The sequence below is a fragment of the Rhincodon typus genome, chromosome 12 (genome assembly GCF_021869965.1).
Source record: "Rhincodon typus isolate 14 chromosome 12, sRhiTyp1.1, whole genome shotgun sequence".
NCBI lineage: Eukaryota > Metazoa > Chordata > Chondrichthyes > Orectolobiformes > Rhincodontidae > Rhincodon > Rhincodon typus.
This window is the reverse complement of record NC_063343.1, coordinates 27,585,786-27,602,174: the sequence shown is the minus strand read 5'-3', so window position 1 is coordinate 27,602,174 and position 16,389 is coordinate 27,585,786. Positions and strand designations below refer to the sequence as shown.

Genomic DNA, 16,389 nt, shown 5'->3' with positions numbered 1-16,389 from the left:
GAAGAAGGGTCTAGGACCGAAACGTCAGCTTTCCTGCTCCTCTGATGCTGCTTGGCCTGCTGTGTTCAACCTTTCACTTATTTGGTCATTTACTTGTTTCCCCTGGAAAGAGACTTGCCTCTTGATTTTAAGAAACCTTGATCCCAAGCCTGCTTGCTCAGGTTACTCATAAGCACTCAATGCACTGCATCTGCTTTAAATTAGAACAAAGTCAGACAGTGTCACCAGTTGAGTCCATTTGCAAGTACGCATATTCCTTAAGGGAACATAGAAAACACTTAAGTCACCATCCAACTGATTAACCTTTTGATACGGTAAGCTTCCTGTGTTGTTTTTCTCATTTCTGCTCAACCAGAAAATTTAAGGTTACTACCTACAACACACATAAACCTAAGTACTAAGTTAAAAAGGGGTTGGTGTCCAATACAAAAGGGATAGTCAGAGAATATGCAGCTTCTTGGGTGTTTAAAGTCCTTAGGGTGTCCTTGAGGTACAAAACTTTAACCTGAGATCATGGGTGGTTAGATACATCCTGAATCAACATCAGCTAATAAATATTGAAGACATTTTTTAAGTTCTCAATGTTCCAATGTTTCTCCAATTTATGCTGTCAGCAGTTGTTTTTTGTCATTCTTGAGTAAACAAAGAGAGGGACAGACAGCTTCTCTAGTTTTCTTTCTCAATAAAAATCCATCTCCTCAGCTCTATCAAAGCAGTTGCTACCAAAGCATTTGTTGCCCATCTCTGGTTGCCTTGAGAAGGTGGTGGTGAATATCTTCTTGAACCGCTGCAGTTCATTTGATGTGGGTACACACACAATGCTATGAAGAAGGGAATTCCAGGATTTTGACCCAGTGACACTGAAGGAACTAATTCCAAATACTGAAGCTAATCCATATACTCCCATGTCTATGTTTATTGTCTCCAAGATGGATGATTGTGGACAGTGTATTTTTTAAAATTAGCATTGTGACGTACTCATAAAACATTAAATCAAACAAGGTTTCTTCACACCTGAATGGGTTGAGTGTCTTTTAGTAAAAGTGTTAATTTCAGTTCGGTCTGATTCTCATTTATCCCATGAAGCTTTGTTACCTGGTCAGCTGACTATTGCAGTATTTTTAAGTCAGTGATTTTCCTTGATGAAACCATTTCAGTTTATGGAAGCCCTAGGCATAACACACTGACGTTTGAAGTCGATAGACCATATTTTATCACTTTTGTCACAACCTAAAACTAAATTATGGTAGATCAAGCTGACGTAGGTTCAAACTAGCAAAGGGAAAAATTTAACACATAACAAGAAGTTTTTCAAACCAGGAGCAATCCATAGATAGAACAGACCTTGAGGCAGGTAAGATTCAATTAAGGGAAAACTAAATGCAAAAAGCACAGCTTTCTCAAAATGTGATCTCTGTAATTACTGGGTGGAGAGATAAACAGAATATATTATAGTGAAGAAACAAGGGAGAAGACAAAAGCACTTTTTGATACTATATTTAGGGTTTCCTCTTTCTTCCCATTTATTTTGGTTCCTAGTTGTCTGTTATTGGTCACTTTTTGTTTCTGTAAAATTATTCTCTCACCTCCATTTTTTTCTGTACAACTTGCTTTTAATTTTGCATGTTTTGTAATAAAGGCAGCAGTTATTTGAAAACACAAAGCTTACAAGTTCCTTTCCACATCACACACTGTTTTGACTTGGAAATGCATCACTGTTTTTTTTAACACTTGGTTAAAATCCAAACTCCATCTGACTACAATGCCTTCAGAAGCAAGCTAACACCATTTTAAAGGACAACATTAGATATGCGCAATAAATACTGATTTGCCAGTGACACCCACATCCTTTGAATGAATTAAACACTTATTTGGATGCAAATGGTGTCTGTAAACATTTTTAACTTATGTAGCTGTAATTCTTGAATAATGTCTTTTTTGAATTTTCTTTAAGATTATATGGCCACGTAAGTGGAGCTAGGCTTGAGAACAACCTTTTGCCTGAATAACATGCCGAAAATTAATGCTGAAAATTATGTTGTTATGCAGTTTGCTTCTAAATAATATGACAGAATTGGAAAAGACTATAAAGTAGCAGCAGAAAATTAAGTTCATCCCAATCTCTGGTACTTGAAACAGCAACTGACTAAAAAAATGTCCATTGTAAAATCTTACACAACACATATTTCATCTGACTGCAATTTGACCCGTAGATTGACTGTTTGCCCATCTTTTCAATATTGAGAGTTCATACGAAGATAAGCAACCTTTATGCAATGCACTTAATAATTGAAAAAAAATGATGTGGATCTAAAGTCACATCTGAAATACTGTCACAGAGTAATATTTTAAAAGTACTTGTACAATTGTTTTCACAATACTTCAGTCTGCATTTATGAAGTGTGCAGTTAGGAAGACTGTCTCAAAAGTTAAGCCAAGGGAAGACAGCAAGACCAAGATATATAAAGAGTGATATATAGCCTGCCACAACAACTTTAACCAGTGGAGTTGACTAGGGAAATATTTATCAAGTTTCTGCTTGCCTTTGGTTATATGAGGGTGAAATATGAATGTCATTTTGGCTGCTGTAATTATATCAACTAGAAACAACATGTTATCAAAATGTTCATGAGTACATTCCAGTAAGAATCCATTGGTTTCTGTTTTACAAGTATTCTTCCTTCCTCTAAGTTATTTCTGGCAGCGCATCATCAACCTGTGCCAAAACGTGTAGATTTTTACATCTATGAATACTTGGTGTAATATACAGGTCCACAATAAGCCTTTTAAAAAGAAAGTGATCAGACATCCCTCACTAGAAAACCATTGTAAAACACAAAACATAGAACAGTACAGCACAGGAACAGGTCCTTTGGTCCACAATGTCTGTGCCAGCCACGATGCCTTTCGAAACAAATCCCACCTGACTGCATATGGTCCATATCCCTCTATGCTCTGCCTGTTTGTGTCTCTCTCTAAATGCCATTTAAATTTTGCTAATATTATCTCCTTGTACCACCTTCTCTGGCAGCACATTCCAGGCACCTACCACCCTCTGTGTACAAAAACTTCTTACACACCTCCCTTAAACCATCTTCACCCTCTCAACCTAAACCTATATCCCCTAGTATTTGACATTTCCACCCTTGGAAAAAGACTCCAACTATCTACTCTATCCCTGTCTCTCAATTTTATATACTCTATTTTATATACCTTCAGCCTCCAATGCTGTAGTGAAAACAATCCAAGTTTTTCCAACCTCTCACTGCAATATGACTTCACAACGTTTGTACTCAATACCCCGAACAGTAAATGCAAGCATGCTGCTGTACGTCTTCTTTACCACCATATCCACTTGTGTTGCCACTTTCAGGGAGCTATGAACTTGCACACCAAATCCCTCTGTATATCAATCCTCCAAAGGGTCCTGTCATTTATTGTACACTTTCCCCTTGCATTTGACCTCCCAAAATGCATCACCTCACAGTTATTCAGGTTAAACTCCATCTGCCATTTCTACACCCAACTTTCCAATTGATCTATATCCTGCTGTATCCTGTCAGAAGACATATGACAGCGGGTTATAGTCCAATAGGTTTATTTGAAGCCACAAGCTTTCAGAGTGCTGCTCCTTCGTTAGGTGAAGCCTCCTGATGAAGGAGCAGCGCTTCAAAAACTTGTGATTTCAAATAAACCTGTTGGAATATAACCTGGTGTCATGTGACTTCTGACTTTGTCCACCCCAGTACCTACATATCAGTTCTGTATCCATTGATAGATAGCCTTCACACTATCCACAATTGCACCAACTTTCATGTCGTCTGCAAACTTATTAATCAGACCACCTATATTTGCATCCAAATCATAAGGCAGCTGGTGAGCCCTAACGGGACTCTGGCAGTTAGTGGCGAGATGGAAGTATGGAGAAGATTGATCCCAGCATGGAGGAAAGAATGAGCCCAGTGCGGGCAAGAGATTGAGATTGTGGAAAAAACCCGGCATGGATCATCCGCAGGCCCATGGCTAAAGAAGACCTGTAATGCTGAACTTTTAACTTTATTTCTTTAGTTCTCTACTTTTTACCTAAGATTTTGTACCTTGGTACCTTTGTAGCTAAGATGGCATCTGAAATGGCAATTTTATACACTTTTCACTGAGCTCCTGTATCCTTGTACTTGAGTACACATGGCAATAAAACCTAATTATAATTCTAGCTGAAGACCCAGAAGTGATCCTTGTGGAATACCACTGATCAAAGATCTCCAGTCAGAAACATACCTCTTCACAACTACCTTCTGTCTTCTATGACCAAGCCAATTTTGTACCCAACTTGCCAACTCACCGTGGGATTCCATGTGACTTAATTTTCTGGACCAAACTATCATGACAGACCTTGTCAAATGTTTCAGTAAAATCTATGTAAAAACATCCACTGCCCTATCCTCATCAATCATTTTCGTCACTTCCTCAAAAAATTCAATGAAGTTTGTGAGAAAAGACATCCCTTGCATTAAGCTATGCTGACTATCTCTAATAAGTCCATTCTTCTCCAAATGCAAGTAAATATTGTCCCCAATAATTTCCCTACCTGTAATGTAAGTCTCACCAATCTATAATTTCCTGAATTATTGCTGTTGCTCTTATTAAACAAAGGACCAACATTGGCTATTCTCCAGTCTTGTGACCTTGCCTATGGCTGAGGAGGATATAAAGATCCCTGTCAAAGTCTCAGAAATGTCCTCCTTTGCCTCCTTCAGTATCATGGGATAATTTCATCCAACCCTCAGGACTTGCCTATCTTAACGTTTTTCAAGATACCCAACACCTCCTGCTTCTTAATATTATCATTCACCAGAGTATCAACCTACCATATCATTCTCCTTGGTGAATACTGATCTGACATACTCATTAAGGACCTCATCTACCTCCTCTGGCTCCACACAAATTCCTTCCTTTGCGCTTGAGTGGCCCTACCCTTGCCCTAGTTACCCTCTTTCTCCTAATATACATATAAATGCATTGGGATTCTCCTTAACCCTACTTACCGAGGACACATCATGCCCCTTCTAGTTGTTCTCCTAATTTCTTGTTTAAGTTCTTTTCTGCTTCCTTTAGACTCCTCAAGGGCCTTGTTTGATTTCAGTTTCCCAAACCTTACATCTGCTTCCTTTTTCTTTTTGACTAAGCTTTCAACATTTCTTAATAAAAACCGAAAGAACTGCGGATGCTGTAAATCAGGAACTGAAACAGAAGTTGCCGGAAAAGCTCAGTAGGTCCAGCAGCATCTGTGAAGAATCAGAATTAACGTTTCAGGTCCGGCGAGCCTTCCTCAGAAGTTTCAACATTTCTTGTCATCCTAGGTTCCCAAATCTTGCCATCTTTACCTTTCATCTACTGCTGCTCTCTTTTCACTGTCGGTCAATTTTGTATCCTATGTTTTAAGAACCACAGGCTGATTTTAAAAAGTGCAGGCTAACTTTATTTGGTTTGATTCTCACACAAAAGTGGGCTTCCTCCTCAGCATTTAGTAGAGTGCTTAATGTGAGCTGCGCGGTAAAATCATGGAGATGAGCAGACAGCACTATGCTTGCAGGCAACTGCCATCACTTTTTTCAGGTGCACAGTGATCATGCAACATGATCCATGCACCAGTTCGTGGACCTTCTCTATTTCAGTCCATTCAGTCATAGACAGAGTAAGGATGTCCCTTTGTATGGTTGAGTAAATGCAACTTTAGAAATCGACTGTTGATCTTGCACAAAAATATGACAAAAGAAATTGCAAAATAGCTGCGAGCACTCAATGGACTTAGGTCACAGGTCAACCATGATGTCACAATGGCAGAACAAATGCTTACTCTTATGTGCCTTTAAAACTAAGTAAAGAAGAACTTCTGCTCCAGCTTCACATTCTTTCTACTAATCCAGACAGTATTTTTTAACCGATAGAGCTGTATCCTACATGAATGCAGAAACACGGAAACAAATTTAACTGTGACTTGGTGAACCAAGTTTAATATGTTGCATTAAATCTTGGTCTTTAGCACCAGCAACTAGCAACCTTTCCCTACATTTTTGTGTTCTCTGCAATCTGTAAAAATTATGAAACTGCTTAGACATGCTTGTCAATTTGTATGTATAAGAATGCTGCTATTGTATGAAAGAAAGATTAACACTGGCATTTGCACATTTTGAATCACCTTCTCTAAAGACATTTTAAATAACAATTCAACTTTACACAATTGCATAAAATGTATTAATTGATGCATTCAGTCATGCTGTTGTGTGTTTCACATGGCTCTTTTAACTTACATCATTGCTTCACACTGTATGCTTACCAATATCAAGAAAATGCTAAAATAAATGTTTGAGCACATTCCTAACCCATGATCACCTACAAAGGAAGTGGATATCTTATCTTCACTAACACTGTTGTTACAAAGGTCAGCATAAATATAAAGCAGAGCTCCCAAGAAAATTAATTAGCTTCCTCAAATTAGTAACCAATAATTTTAACCCTTTTCATGTCAAGTTACATCGCTACCAATTGAAAATTTTTGCCTTCAATTTGAATTTCTATTTTCCTATTTAATGATATCTATGTGAGACAGTCTTACTGAGAGCGAGCTCTAGGAAGTAGATTCAAATTAACATGACAGTTCCATGCTGGACTTTACCAAAAGGTCACCTGGCAGATGTACATTTATAAACCTGCACAAAACTCCAGTCATTGGCATCCAAATAGAGCTAAAATTAACTATCAGCATGTGACTCATTGACTGTTTCTGGATGCTGTTTCAAGCTGCTTTGGCTAGTTATAGTTGAACTACAGTGACCGTGAAGGTAATGCATTTTTGCATTACCTGAGAATGTTATCTTGCTCTACTTCTCGAAACATCATTCATTTGATTACACACCCATACATCACCACATAGCCTATTCCAATGTAAAACCAGAAGCATCAAATGTGTAATACACCTGCCTTATTATCAACGTACTGGCACTCACATCAAACATGGCAAACGATGCTTCCGTTAGACCGTAATGTACAGGAGCGGAGTTAAGCCATTCGGTCCAGAGTCTGCTCTGCCACTCGATCATGGCTTGTATGTTTCTCAGCCCCACTCTCCTGCCTTCTCCCCGTAACTGCTGATCCTCTTACCAATCAAAAATCTGTCTGTCATACATAAACTCAATGATTTGGCCCCCACAGCTCTCTGTGGCAATGAGTTCCATAGATCAACCACCCTCTAGCTGATGTAATTCCTCGTCTCAGTTCTAACAAGTTGTCCCTTCACTGAGGCTGTGCCCTTGGGTCCTAGTCTCTCCTACTATTGGAAAAATCTTCTCCAAATTCACTCTATCCACGTCTCTCAGTATTCTGTACATTTCAATCAGACTCCCCCTCATCCTTCTAAATGGCATCAAGTACAGATCCAGAGCCCTCAACCACTCCTCATGTGACAAGCCTTCCATTTCCAGGATCATTTTGTAAATCTCCTCTGGACCCCCTCCAATGTCAGCACTTCCTTCCTTAGATATGGGGCACAAAATTGCTCACAACTTTCCAAATACAGAGCAACCAGAACTTTATACAGCCCCAGCAGTACATCTCTGCTCTTATATTCTAGCCCTCTTAAAATGAATACTGACATTGCATTTGCCTTCCTAACTGCCAACTGAATATGCATGTTAAGCTTAAGAGAATCATGAACTATGGCTCTCAAGGGACTGGAGGGTTTGAGTTATAAGATGTGGCTGGATAGGCTGGTACATTTTTCACTGGAGTGTAGGAGGTAGAGGCATGACCTTACAGAGGTGTATAAAATCATGAGCAGCATAGATAAGGTGAATAGAAAAATTCTTTTCCTTACGGTGAGAGAGTTCAAAATTAGAAGGCATATTTTTAAAGTGAGAGGAGCAAGATTTAAATGGTATCTGAGGGCAACTTTTCTTTTTACACATAGGGTGGTTCATATGCAGAATAACCTGAGGAAGTGGTAGATGCAGGTACAGTTACAACATTTAAAAGACATTTGGATACATAAATGAATAGGAAAGGTTTAGAGGGATGGATTCAAATGATTCTCCTAATCAATATAAAGAGTGTAGGGGCATTCTGAAGAAGGAAATCAGGGAACCACGAGGGAATATGAGATAGTATTGGCAGATAAGCTTAAGGATAATCCAAAGAGATTCTACAAGTACGTTAAGAGTAAGAGGGTAAATAGTGAGAGGGTAAGGCCCATTAAAGATCAAAGATCAAAGAGGGCATCTTTGTGTACAACCCTAGAGATGGGAGAGATATTAAATGAATATTTCACATTAGCTTTTACTGTGGAGGAAGAAATGGAGGTTAGAGAACTCAGGGAAATAAATATTCATGTTTTAAAAACAGTTGACATTACACAAAAGGGAGCTCTGGAAGTCTTAGAGAACATAAAGGTGGATAAATTCAGGGACCTGATCTAATGTATCCCAAAACACTGTGGAAAGTGAGAGAGGAAATTGCGGGGCCCCTTGTAGAAATAATAGCACCAACTGTAATTACGATTGAGGTGCCTAATGACTGGAGGGTTGTAAAGAGAAATTAGGGAACTATCGACTTGTGATTCTGACGTCATTTGTGGATAAGTTGTTGGAGGTGATTCTAAAACATAGGATTTATAAACATTTAGAGGGACAAAAATTGATTAGGGATAATTAGCATGGTTTTGTGTGAGGAAAATCATGTTTCACAAACTTGAATGAGTTTTTTGAGGAAGTAACTAAAAAGATTGATGAGGGCAGTGCTGTAGACATTGTTTACTTGGACTTTAGTAAAGCCTTTGATGAGATTCCACATGGGGAGACTAATTATTAAAGTTAGGTCACATGATATTCAGGGTCAGCTTGCCAACTGGATACACAGTGGATACAGAGTGGAGCTGGAGAAACACAGCAGGTCAGGCAGCATCAGAGGAGTAGGCGAGTTGACGTTTCAGGTCAGGACCCTTCATTAGGAGGCAGATAATAGTTTTCGCGGTTTGGTCCAAAGTGGGATGGTCTGAATGTTGTTTGGAGTCCATGGGAGCTGAGCTGGCTGCGTAGGCAGGTACTGAGAAAGGAGACGTAGCTGTAGTAACAGGTTTGTTTCAGGATGTGGTCGAAGAACTTAAGGATGGACGAGTTTTCCAGGGCGTTGCAGTGGGAGAGAGCCCACTGAGATCTTTTCTGAGGGAGGAAACTGATGAGTCCTGATAAAGGGTCCCAACCCTAAAACATTGACTTTCCTGCTCTTCTGATGCTTCCTGACCTACTTTGTTCCTCCAGCTCCACACTGTATCAACTCTGACGTCCAGCATCTGCAGTTCTCAATTGGATACATAATTGGCTTAACAGAAGGAGAACAGTGAGTGGTGGTAGAAAGATGCTTTTCAGACTGGTGGCCAGTCACCAGCAGTGTTCCATAGCGATCAGTTCTGAGCTCTCTTTTGTTTGTCATTTAAACAAATTATTTGGATGAGAATATAGAAGGCATGGTTGGTAAGTTTGCAGACGACACCAAAATTGAGGGCATAGTAGACAGTGAACAAGGTTTTCTAAGATTACAGAGGGATTTGATCAAATGGATCAATGGGCTGAAAAATGGAAGATGGAGTTCAATTTGAATAAATACGAGGTATTGCATTTTGGTACAACAAGTAGGGGCAGGACTTATACAATTAATGGTAGGGCCTTTGAAGTTTGCATCATATAGACAGGGTGGTTAAAAAGGTGTTTGGCAAGCTTGCCTTCATTGCTCAGTCCTCTGAGTATAGGTGTTAGGAAGTCATGTTGAGGTTGTACAAGACTTTGGTGAGGCTTCTTCTGTAGTACTGTATCCAATTTCGATTGCCCTGTTATAGGAAGGATATTATTAAGCTACAAGGATTCAGAAGAGATTTACCAGGACATTGCTGGTATGGGAAGTTTGAGTTATAAAGAAAGGTTGGATAGACCAGGACATTTTTTTTACTGGAGCTTATGAGGTTGAGAGGTGACAGTACAGAGGTTTAGGGTATAGATAGTGTTAATGGTAGGTGTCTTTTCCCAATGGCAGGATAAGTCAAGATTGCAGGCCCATTTTTAAGGTGAGAAGACAGAAATTTTAAAGAAACATAAGGAGCTTTTTTTTTTTTACACAGAGGGTGGTTCGCATGTGGAATGAACATCCTGAGGAAATGATGGATGTAGGCACAGTTACTATGTTTAAAAGACGCTTAGATAAGTACATGAATAGGAAAGGTTTGGAGGGATATGGGCCCAGAGCAGGCAGGAGAGATTTATTTCATTTGGGGTGTGTTCAGCATAGACTGGTTGGACCTGAAGAGTCTGTTTCTGTGCTGTATGACTCAATGACTGAGTTGGACAAGTTTAGTTTGGGAAACTTGGTCTGCATGAATGAGTTAGACCAAAGGGTCTGTTTCTGTGCCGTATAACTCTACAACTTTCTAATAAATCCCTCTGTGTTCAGATTTCCAAAATCTTTCCCCATTTAGAAAATATTCTATGCTTCTATTTTTCCTACCAAAGTTCATAACCTCACACTGTCCCACATTGTGTTCTATCTGCCACTTATGTGCCCACTCTCCAAGCCTGTCCAAGTCTTTCTGCAGGCTTCCTGCTTTTTCAACACTTCTTGTCCCTCCACCTATCTGTGAGTCATCTGCAAACTTAGCAACAATACTCCCAGTTCTTTTTCCCAGATTGTTAACGTATAGTGTCAATAGCTGTGGTCCCAATATAGGCCCCTGCAAAACTCCACTAGTCACCAGGCTGCTGTCCTGAAAACGACCCCTTCGTCCCCATTCTTTGCCTTCTGCCAGTCTACCCAATACAGTAGCTTGCCCCATACAACATGGGCTCTTATCTTATTTAGTAGCCTCCTGTGTGGCACCTTGTCACAGGCCTTCTGGAAACAGATCATATCTACTGGATGTCCTCTGCCTAACTTACTGGTTATCTCCTCTAAGAGTTCTAGCAGATTTGTCAGGCATGGCCTACCCTTGACAAATCTGGGGCAGTGCGGTGACTCAGTGGTTAACACTGCCACCTCACAGTGTCAGGGACCTGGGTTCGAAACCAGCCTCAGGCGACTGTCTATGTAGAATTTGCACATTCTCCCCATGTCTGTGTAGGTTTCCTTTGGGTGCTGAGGTTTCCTTCCACAGTCCAAACATGTGCAGGTTATGTGGACTGGCCATACTAAATTGACCGTAGCGCCCATGGATTTGTAGGTTGGGTGTGTTAGCCATGGGAAATACAGGGTTACAGGGATGGCGGGGGGGATGGGTCTGGGTGGGATGCTCTTCAGAGATTCAGTGTGGACTCGATGGGCTGACTAGCCTGCTTCCAAACTATAGGGATTGTGTGATTCACGATTCTATGAAATCCATACTGACTCAGCCCTATTTTACCATGGACTTCCAAATACTTCGCAATCTCATCCTTCATAATAACGGACTCTAAAATTTTACCACCCAAAGTGTGGCTAATCAGCCCATAGTTCCTGTCTTCTGCCTCCCTCCCTTCTTAAAATGGGGTAGTACATTAGCCATTTTCCATCCTCTGGGACACTCTCTGACTCCAATGTTTCCTGAAAGATCACCACCAATGCCTCCACAATCTCCTCAGCTATCCCCCTCAGAACTCTGGGATATAGTCCATCTGGTCTGAGTGATTTATCCACATTCAAACATTTCAGTTTCCCCATCTCCTTCTCTTTAGCAATGGCCGCTACTTTTACCTCTGCCCGCTGGCTTTCTTGAAGATCTGGTGATCTGGTGGCATCTTCCACTCTGAAAACTAATGCAAAGTACTTACTCGGATTCTCCGTTATTTCTTTGTTCCCCATTAATACTTCTCCAGTCTCATGTTCCAGTGGTCCAATTTCCACTGTTACCTCTCTCATCTTTTAGATGGCCTAAAAGAAACTTTTACAATCTTCTTTTATATTACTAGCTAGATTACTCTCATATTTCAACTCCTAAGCCCCTTATTGCTTTTTTTGGTTATCATTCTGCTGGTTTTTAAAAGGCTTCCCAATCCTCTAGCTTCCCACTAATCTTCACCACACTGTATGCTTTCTCATTTATTTTTATGCTGTCTCTGACTTCTCTTGTCAGCTATGGTTGCCTCGTCCTCCTCTTAGTATGTCTCTTCTGTCTTGGGATGAACTTCTACTGTGCTGTCGCCCCCAGAAAATCCTGCCATTGTTGCTCTGCCCTACTGGGCTCCCCTTCCGATCAACTATGGCCAGCTCATCATTCATGTCTTTGTAATTATCTTTACTCAATTGTAGTATATTTGATTTTAACTTCTCCCTCTCAAACTGCAGGACGAATTCTATTATAATGGTCACAGCCCCCCGGGTCTTATTTCACTCTAAGCTCCCTAATCAAATCTACCTCATTACACATCACCAAATCCAGAATTGTCTGTTCCCTAGTGGCTACCACAGGTGGCTGTAAAAAAATTCAGACATTCCATGAATTCCTTTCCTTGAGATCCACTTCCAACCTGATTTTACCACCCCAGCTGCATATTGGAAAACACCTATGATTATCACAAAGCCTTTCTTACAGGGCTTTTCTAGCTCCTGATTTGTTTTCTTCCTAACATACTGAGTACTGCTAGGAGACCTATACGCAACTCCCATCAGGGTCTTTTTCACTTTGTGGTTCCTCAACTCTACCCAAACAGATTCTATGCTTACCGACTCTGTATCACTTCTTACTTTCGATTTAATTTAATTTCTTACTAACAAGGCAAGTCTGACCACTCTGCTCATCTGCCTGTCCTTTTGATAGGACGTGTATCCTTGAATATTTAGTTCCCAGCTGTGATCCTCTTGCAGCTACATCTCTGTGATACCTACACAGTACCTGCCAATTTCATTCTGCGCTACAAGCTCATTTACCTTGTTTTGTAATACAACACTTACAGTCCTGTATTGACTGCTCCCCTTCGAATAGTTGTCCCCTTATCTGCTGTTCCTGAAGTCAGATTCCTGACTTTTTCCTTATTCTGTCCTTTTACTTGCTCGGAAACTTTAATAACCTCTGCTGAGCCCTCCTCGTTTTAACATTTTTTTCATAATTTTTCATGTAACTGAATCCACATCCCCACAATTTAGTTTAGAGCCCTACCTAAAGGCTTAGTTATACAATTCACCAGGATTCTGGTGAAAGTATGATTCAGATGGAGCCCGACCTGGAATTTCATTGACTTGAAATGTTCAATGGAATGTAATTTAATGCTCCCACACCAGCCTCCTCCTACCTTATTCCCAATCAGTTCTGGAGGTGGGTGTTCATTTGATCGGGCTGGAGGGTGCAGCATGGGTGTCTCCATTTGTGGCTCCCCCATGATCGAGCTCAGGAAGGGAAAGGTGAAAGGCAACCTTCCTTTCCAGAAATCAATTAATGGCTACTTAAAAACGTCATTTCACTACCTTATTGAAATGGTGGTGGGTGGGCTGCACTTCATCCATGTGGAGAGCCTGAATAGCAAACTCTGCCAGATTTACCTGTGCCTGACTGCAGACGGATCCGTCATTCACAAGCATCCTGCACCCAGTTAAGCAAAATTGCTTTGGGAATGGTTTGGGTTTGCTGAAAACAACACCCTGTGCTTGTTCCTGGCCTTTAATATCAAGTTTTGTGCACCTCTTTTTTGCAGATTTCCAGCATATGTAATAGAGTCATGGAGTTGTACAACACAGAAACAGACCCATCGATCCAATACGTCCACGCCGACCAGATATCCTAAATTAATCTAGTTCTTTTTGCCAGCATTTGGCCTATATCCCTCGAAATGCTTCCTATTCATGCCCAATCCAGATGGCCTTTAAATGTTGCAATTGTATCAGCATCCACCACTTCTATACACTCTGTGTGAAAAAGTTGCCCCTCAGGTCCGTTTTATATCTTTTACCTCTCACCTAAAACCTATGCCCTCTAGTTTTAGACTCCCCTACCTTGGGAAAATGTCTTTGCCTGTTTACCCTATCCGTGCCCCTCATGATTTTATAAACCTCTACGATCACCTCTCAACCTCCGATGCTCCAGGGAAAATAGCCCTGGCCTATCCAGCCTCTGCCTATATCTCAAACCCTCCAATCCTGGCAAAGTCCTTGTAAATGTTACACTTTTAATAAAAAAATTCAATTGGTATCTGTTCATAAATCCTTTTTGTTTTTGTTCCAAGTGAAATACAATCACTTCATCATAGATGAAACAGAATAAATTGGTTCAAGACCTACTGCCTACCTTCAATGTTCTTTTTCCTTGCCATTTCAGGGGTTCCTCGTAAGTTTACTTTCTGAGGGAATATGTCATTATGAAATGAAAAGTAGATCACATAATAAAGGAAGTATAAACACAAGTTCAGTTATATTCATGACATGAGAATCATATACAATTTATTTTCCTAATGTGTGTTTGTAGTGTTGTTAACCGAGAAGCTTGTATGAAACATCAAGACACCATACAGGATTATCACTCAGAACAAATTCAGAATGCAATTCATGAATACATATTAAGTTTTGTCAAAATGGTTTTGTAATAGCCAGAAAGTTATAAAAGGATTTTTTTAAAAATCTTGCCCTTAACAAAAGTTGCTGTTATAAGAAATCCCCTTTTCCATTAATAAAACATTTTGGACACAGTCATAAATTATTCAGGCTATTTCTTTTAAGAAGATTAACTGTAAGAGTTTCATTCAGTGAGGTTACTTTTAGACACCAGTTTCTAACTTTTTTAAGTTGCTGATTACTGTACATCTGTCTGTTATATATTAAAAGTAGTGAGAAAATGCAACAGAATAGCATGCACCTATAGGTGATACTGTGATTATACTTTCATACCTTTGAATGTTACACATCATAATGCATGAAACTTAAGTCCTTCATGATAATTTTAACCACAAAACTTAATATTCACCATGATAACAGTTTATGTTCACTGATTAGAGTCATATCTGCTACACAGGAAGATGGTTATGGTTGTTGGAGGTCAGTCATCTCACCTCCAGGCCATCTCTGCAAGTGTTCCTTGGGGTAGTGTCCTAGGCCCAACCATCTTCAGCTCCTTCATCCATGACCTTCTCTTCATCATACGATCAGAAATGGGGATATTTGCCATTGATTGCATAATGGTCAGCACCATTTGAAACTCCTCAGATACTGAAGCAGTCTGGGTTCAAGTGCAACAAGATCTGGACAATATTCAGGCTTAGGCTGACAAGTGGCAAGTAACGCCTGTGCCAGGCAATAATCATCTTCAATAACAAGCAATCTAACTACCACTCCTCGATGTTCAGTAGTGTTACGATCACTGAATCCTCCACTACTTACATCCTTGGGGTTACCATTGACCCAAAACTCAACTGGACGAGACAATTTGAGAGGTTACAAGAACAGGTCAGAGGCTACGAATACTCCAGCAAATAACTGACCTCCTGACTCCCCAAAGCCTGTTCACCATTTACAAAGCACAAGTCAGGAGTGTGATGGAATGCTCCCCACTTGCCTGGATGGATGCAGCTCCAGTAACACTAAAGAAGCTTTACACTATCCAAGACAAAGCAGCTCACTTGACTGGTACAACATGTACAAGCATTCACTCCCTCACCACCAATGTTCAGTAGCAGAAGTGTGTACTATCAACATGATGCATTCTCAGAAATTCACAAAAGACTCTTAGACAGCACCTTCCAAGCTCCAATCACTTCCATCTAGAAGGACAAGGGCAGCAAATACATGGGGACACGACCAACTGCAAGTTCCCCACAAGCGACTCAACATCTTGACCTGGAAATATCACACCATTCCTTCACTGTTGCATGGTCAATATCCTGGAATTCTCTCTCTAAGAGCATTGTGGGTCTACCTACAGCACATGGACAACTGCAGTTTGAGAAAGTAGCTCAACATCACCTCTCAACTGCAATCAGGGACAGGCAATAAATGCTGGCCCAGCCAGTAATGCCCACATTGTTGAATAAAACAAAAAGGAACCAGACATCTTGATAAAAGTAAGAAAGAACCTGCATTTCTCCAACATCATTCAGCAATTGGGGTTTGTGACAAAGCACTTTTGCTGGTGTCACCTTCTTCCCAGAAGGTGGGCTGCCACAGATCTCTACCTTTGTCTTGTGCTGTCATTATACTTTCCACATAGACTCTACTAAAGCATTTGACAAGGTCCCTCATAGCACACTGGCCCATAAGATTAAGTCACATGGGATCCATGGCAAGTTGGCAAGTTGGATACAAAACTGACTTGGTCATAGGGAACAAGGTGCAGGGCTGGATGAACACAGCAGGCCAAGCAGCATCATAGGAGCAGAGAGGCTGACGTTTCGGGCC

General features: G+C 40.4%; 1 protein-coding gene across 1 annotated transcript in view; it reads right to left on the bottom strand.

Annotated features, from left to right (window-relative positions):
• The window catches only part of LOC109915258 (rho guanine nucleotide exchange factor 37-like), a 256,581-nt gene that overhangs the window by 136,817 nt on the left and 103,375 nt on the right, over positions 1-16,389 (bottom strand). Inside the window, exon 3 of the mRNA XM_048603948.1 lies at positions 14,291-14,342. Within this exon, the coding sequence (XP_048459905.1) occupies positions 14,291-14,315 (25 nt within the window). The 5' untranslated portion in view covers positions 14,316-14,342. The remainder of the gene's footprint in view (positions 1-14,290; positions 14,343-16,389) is intronic.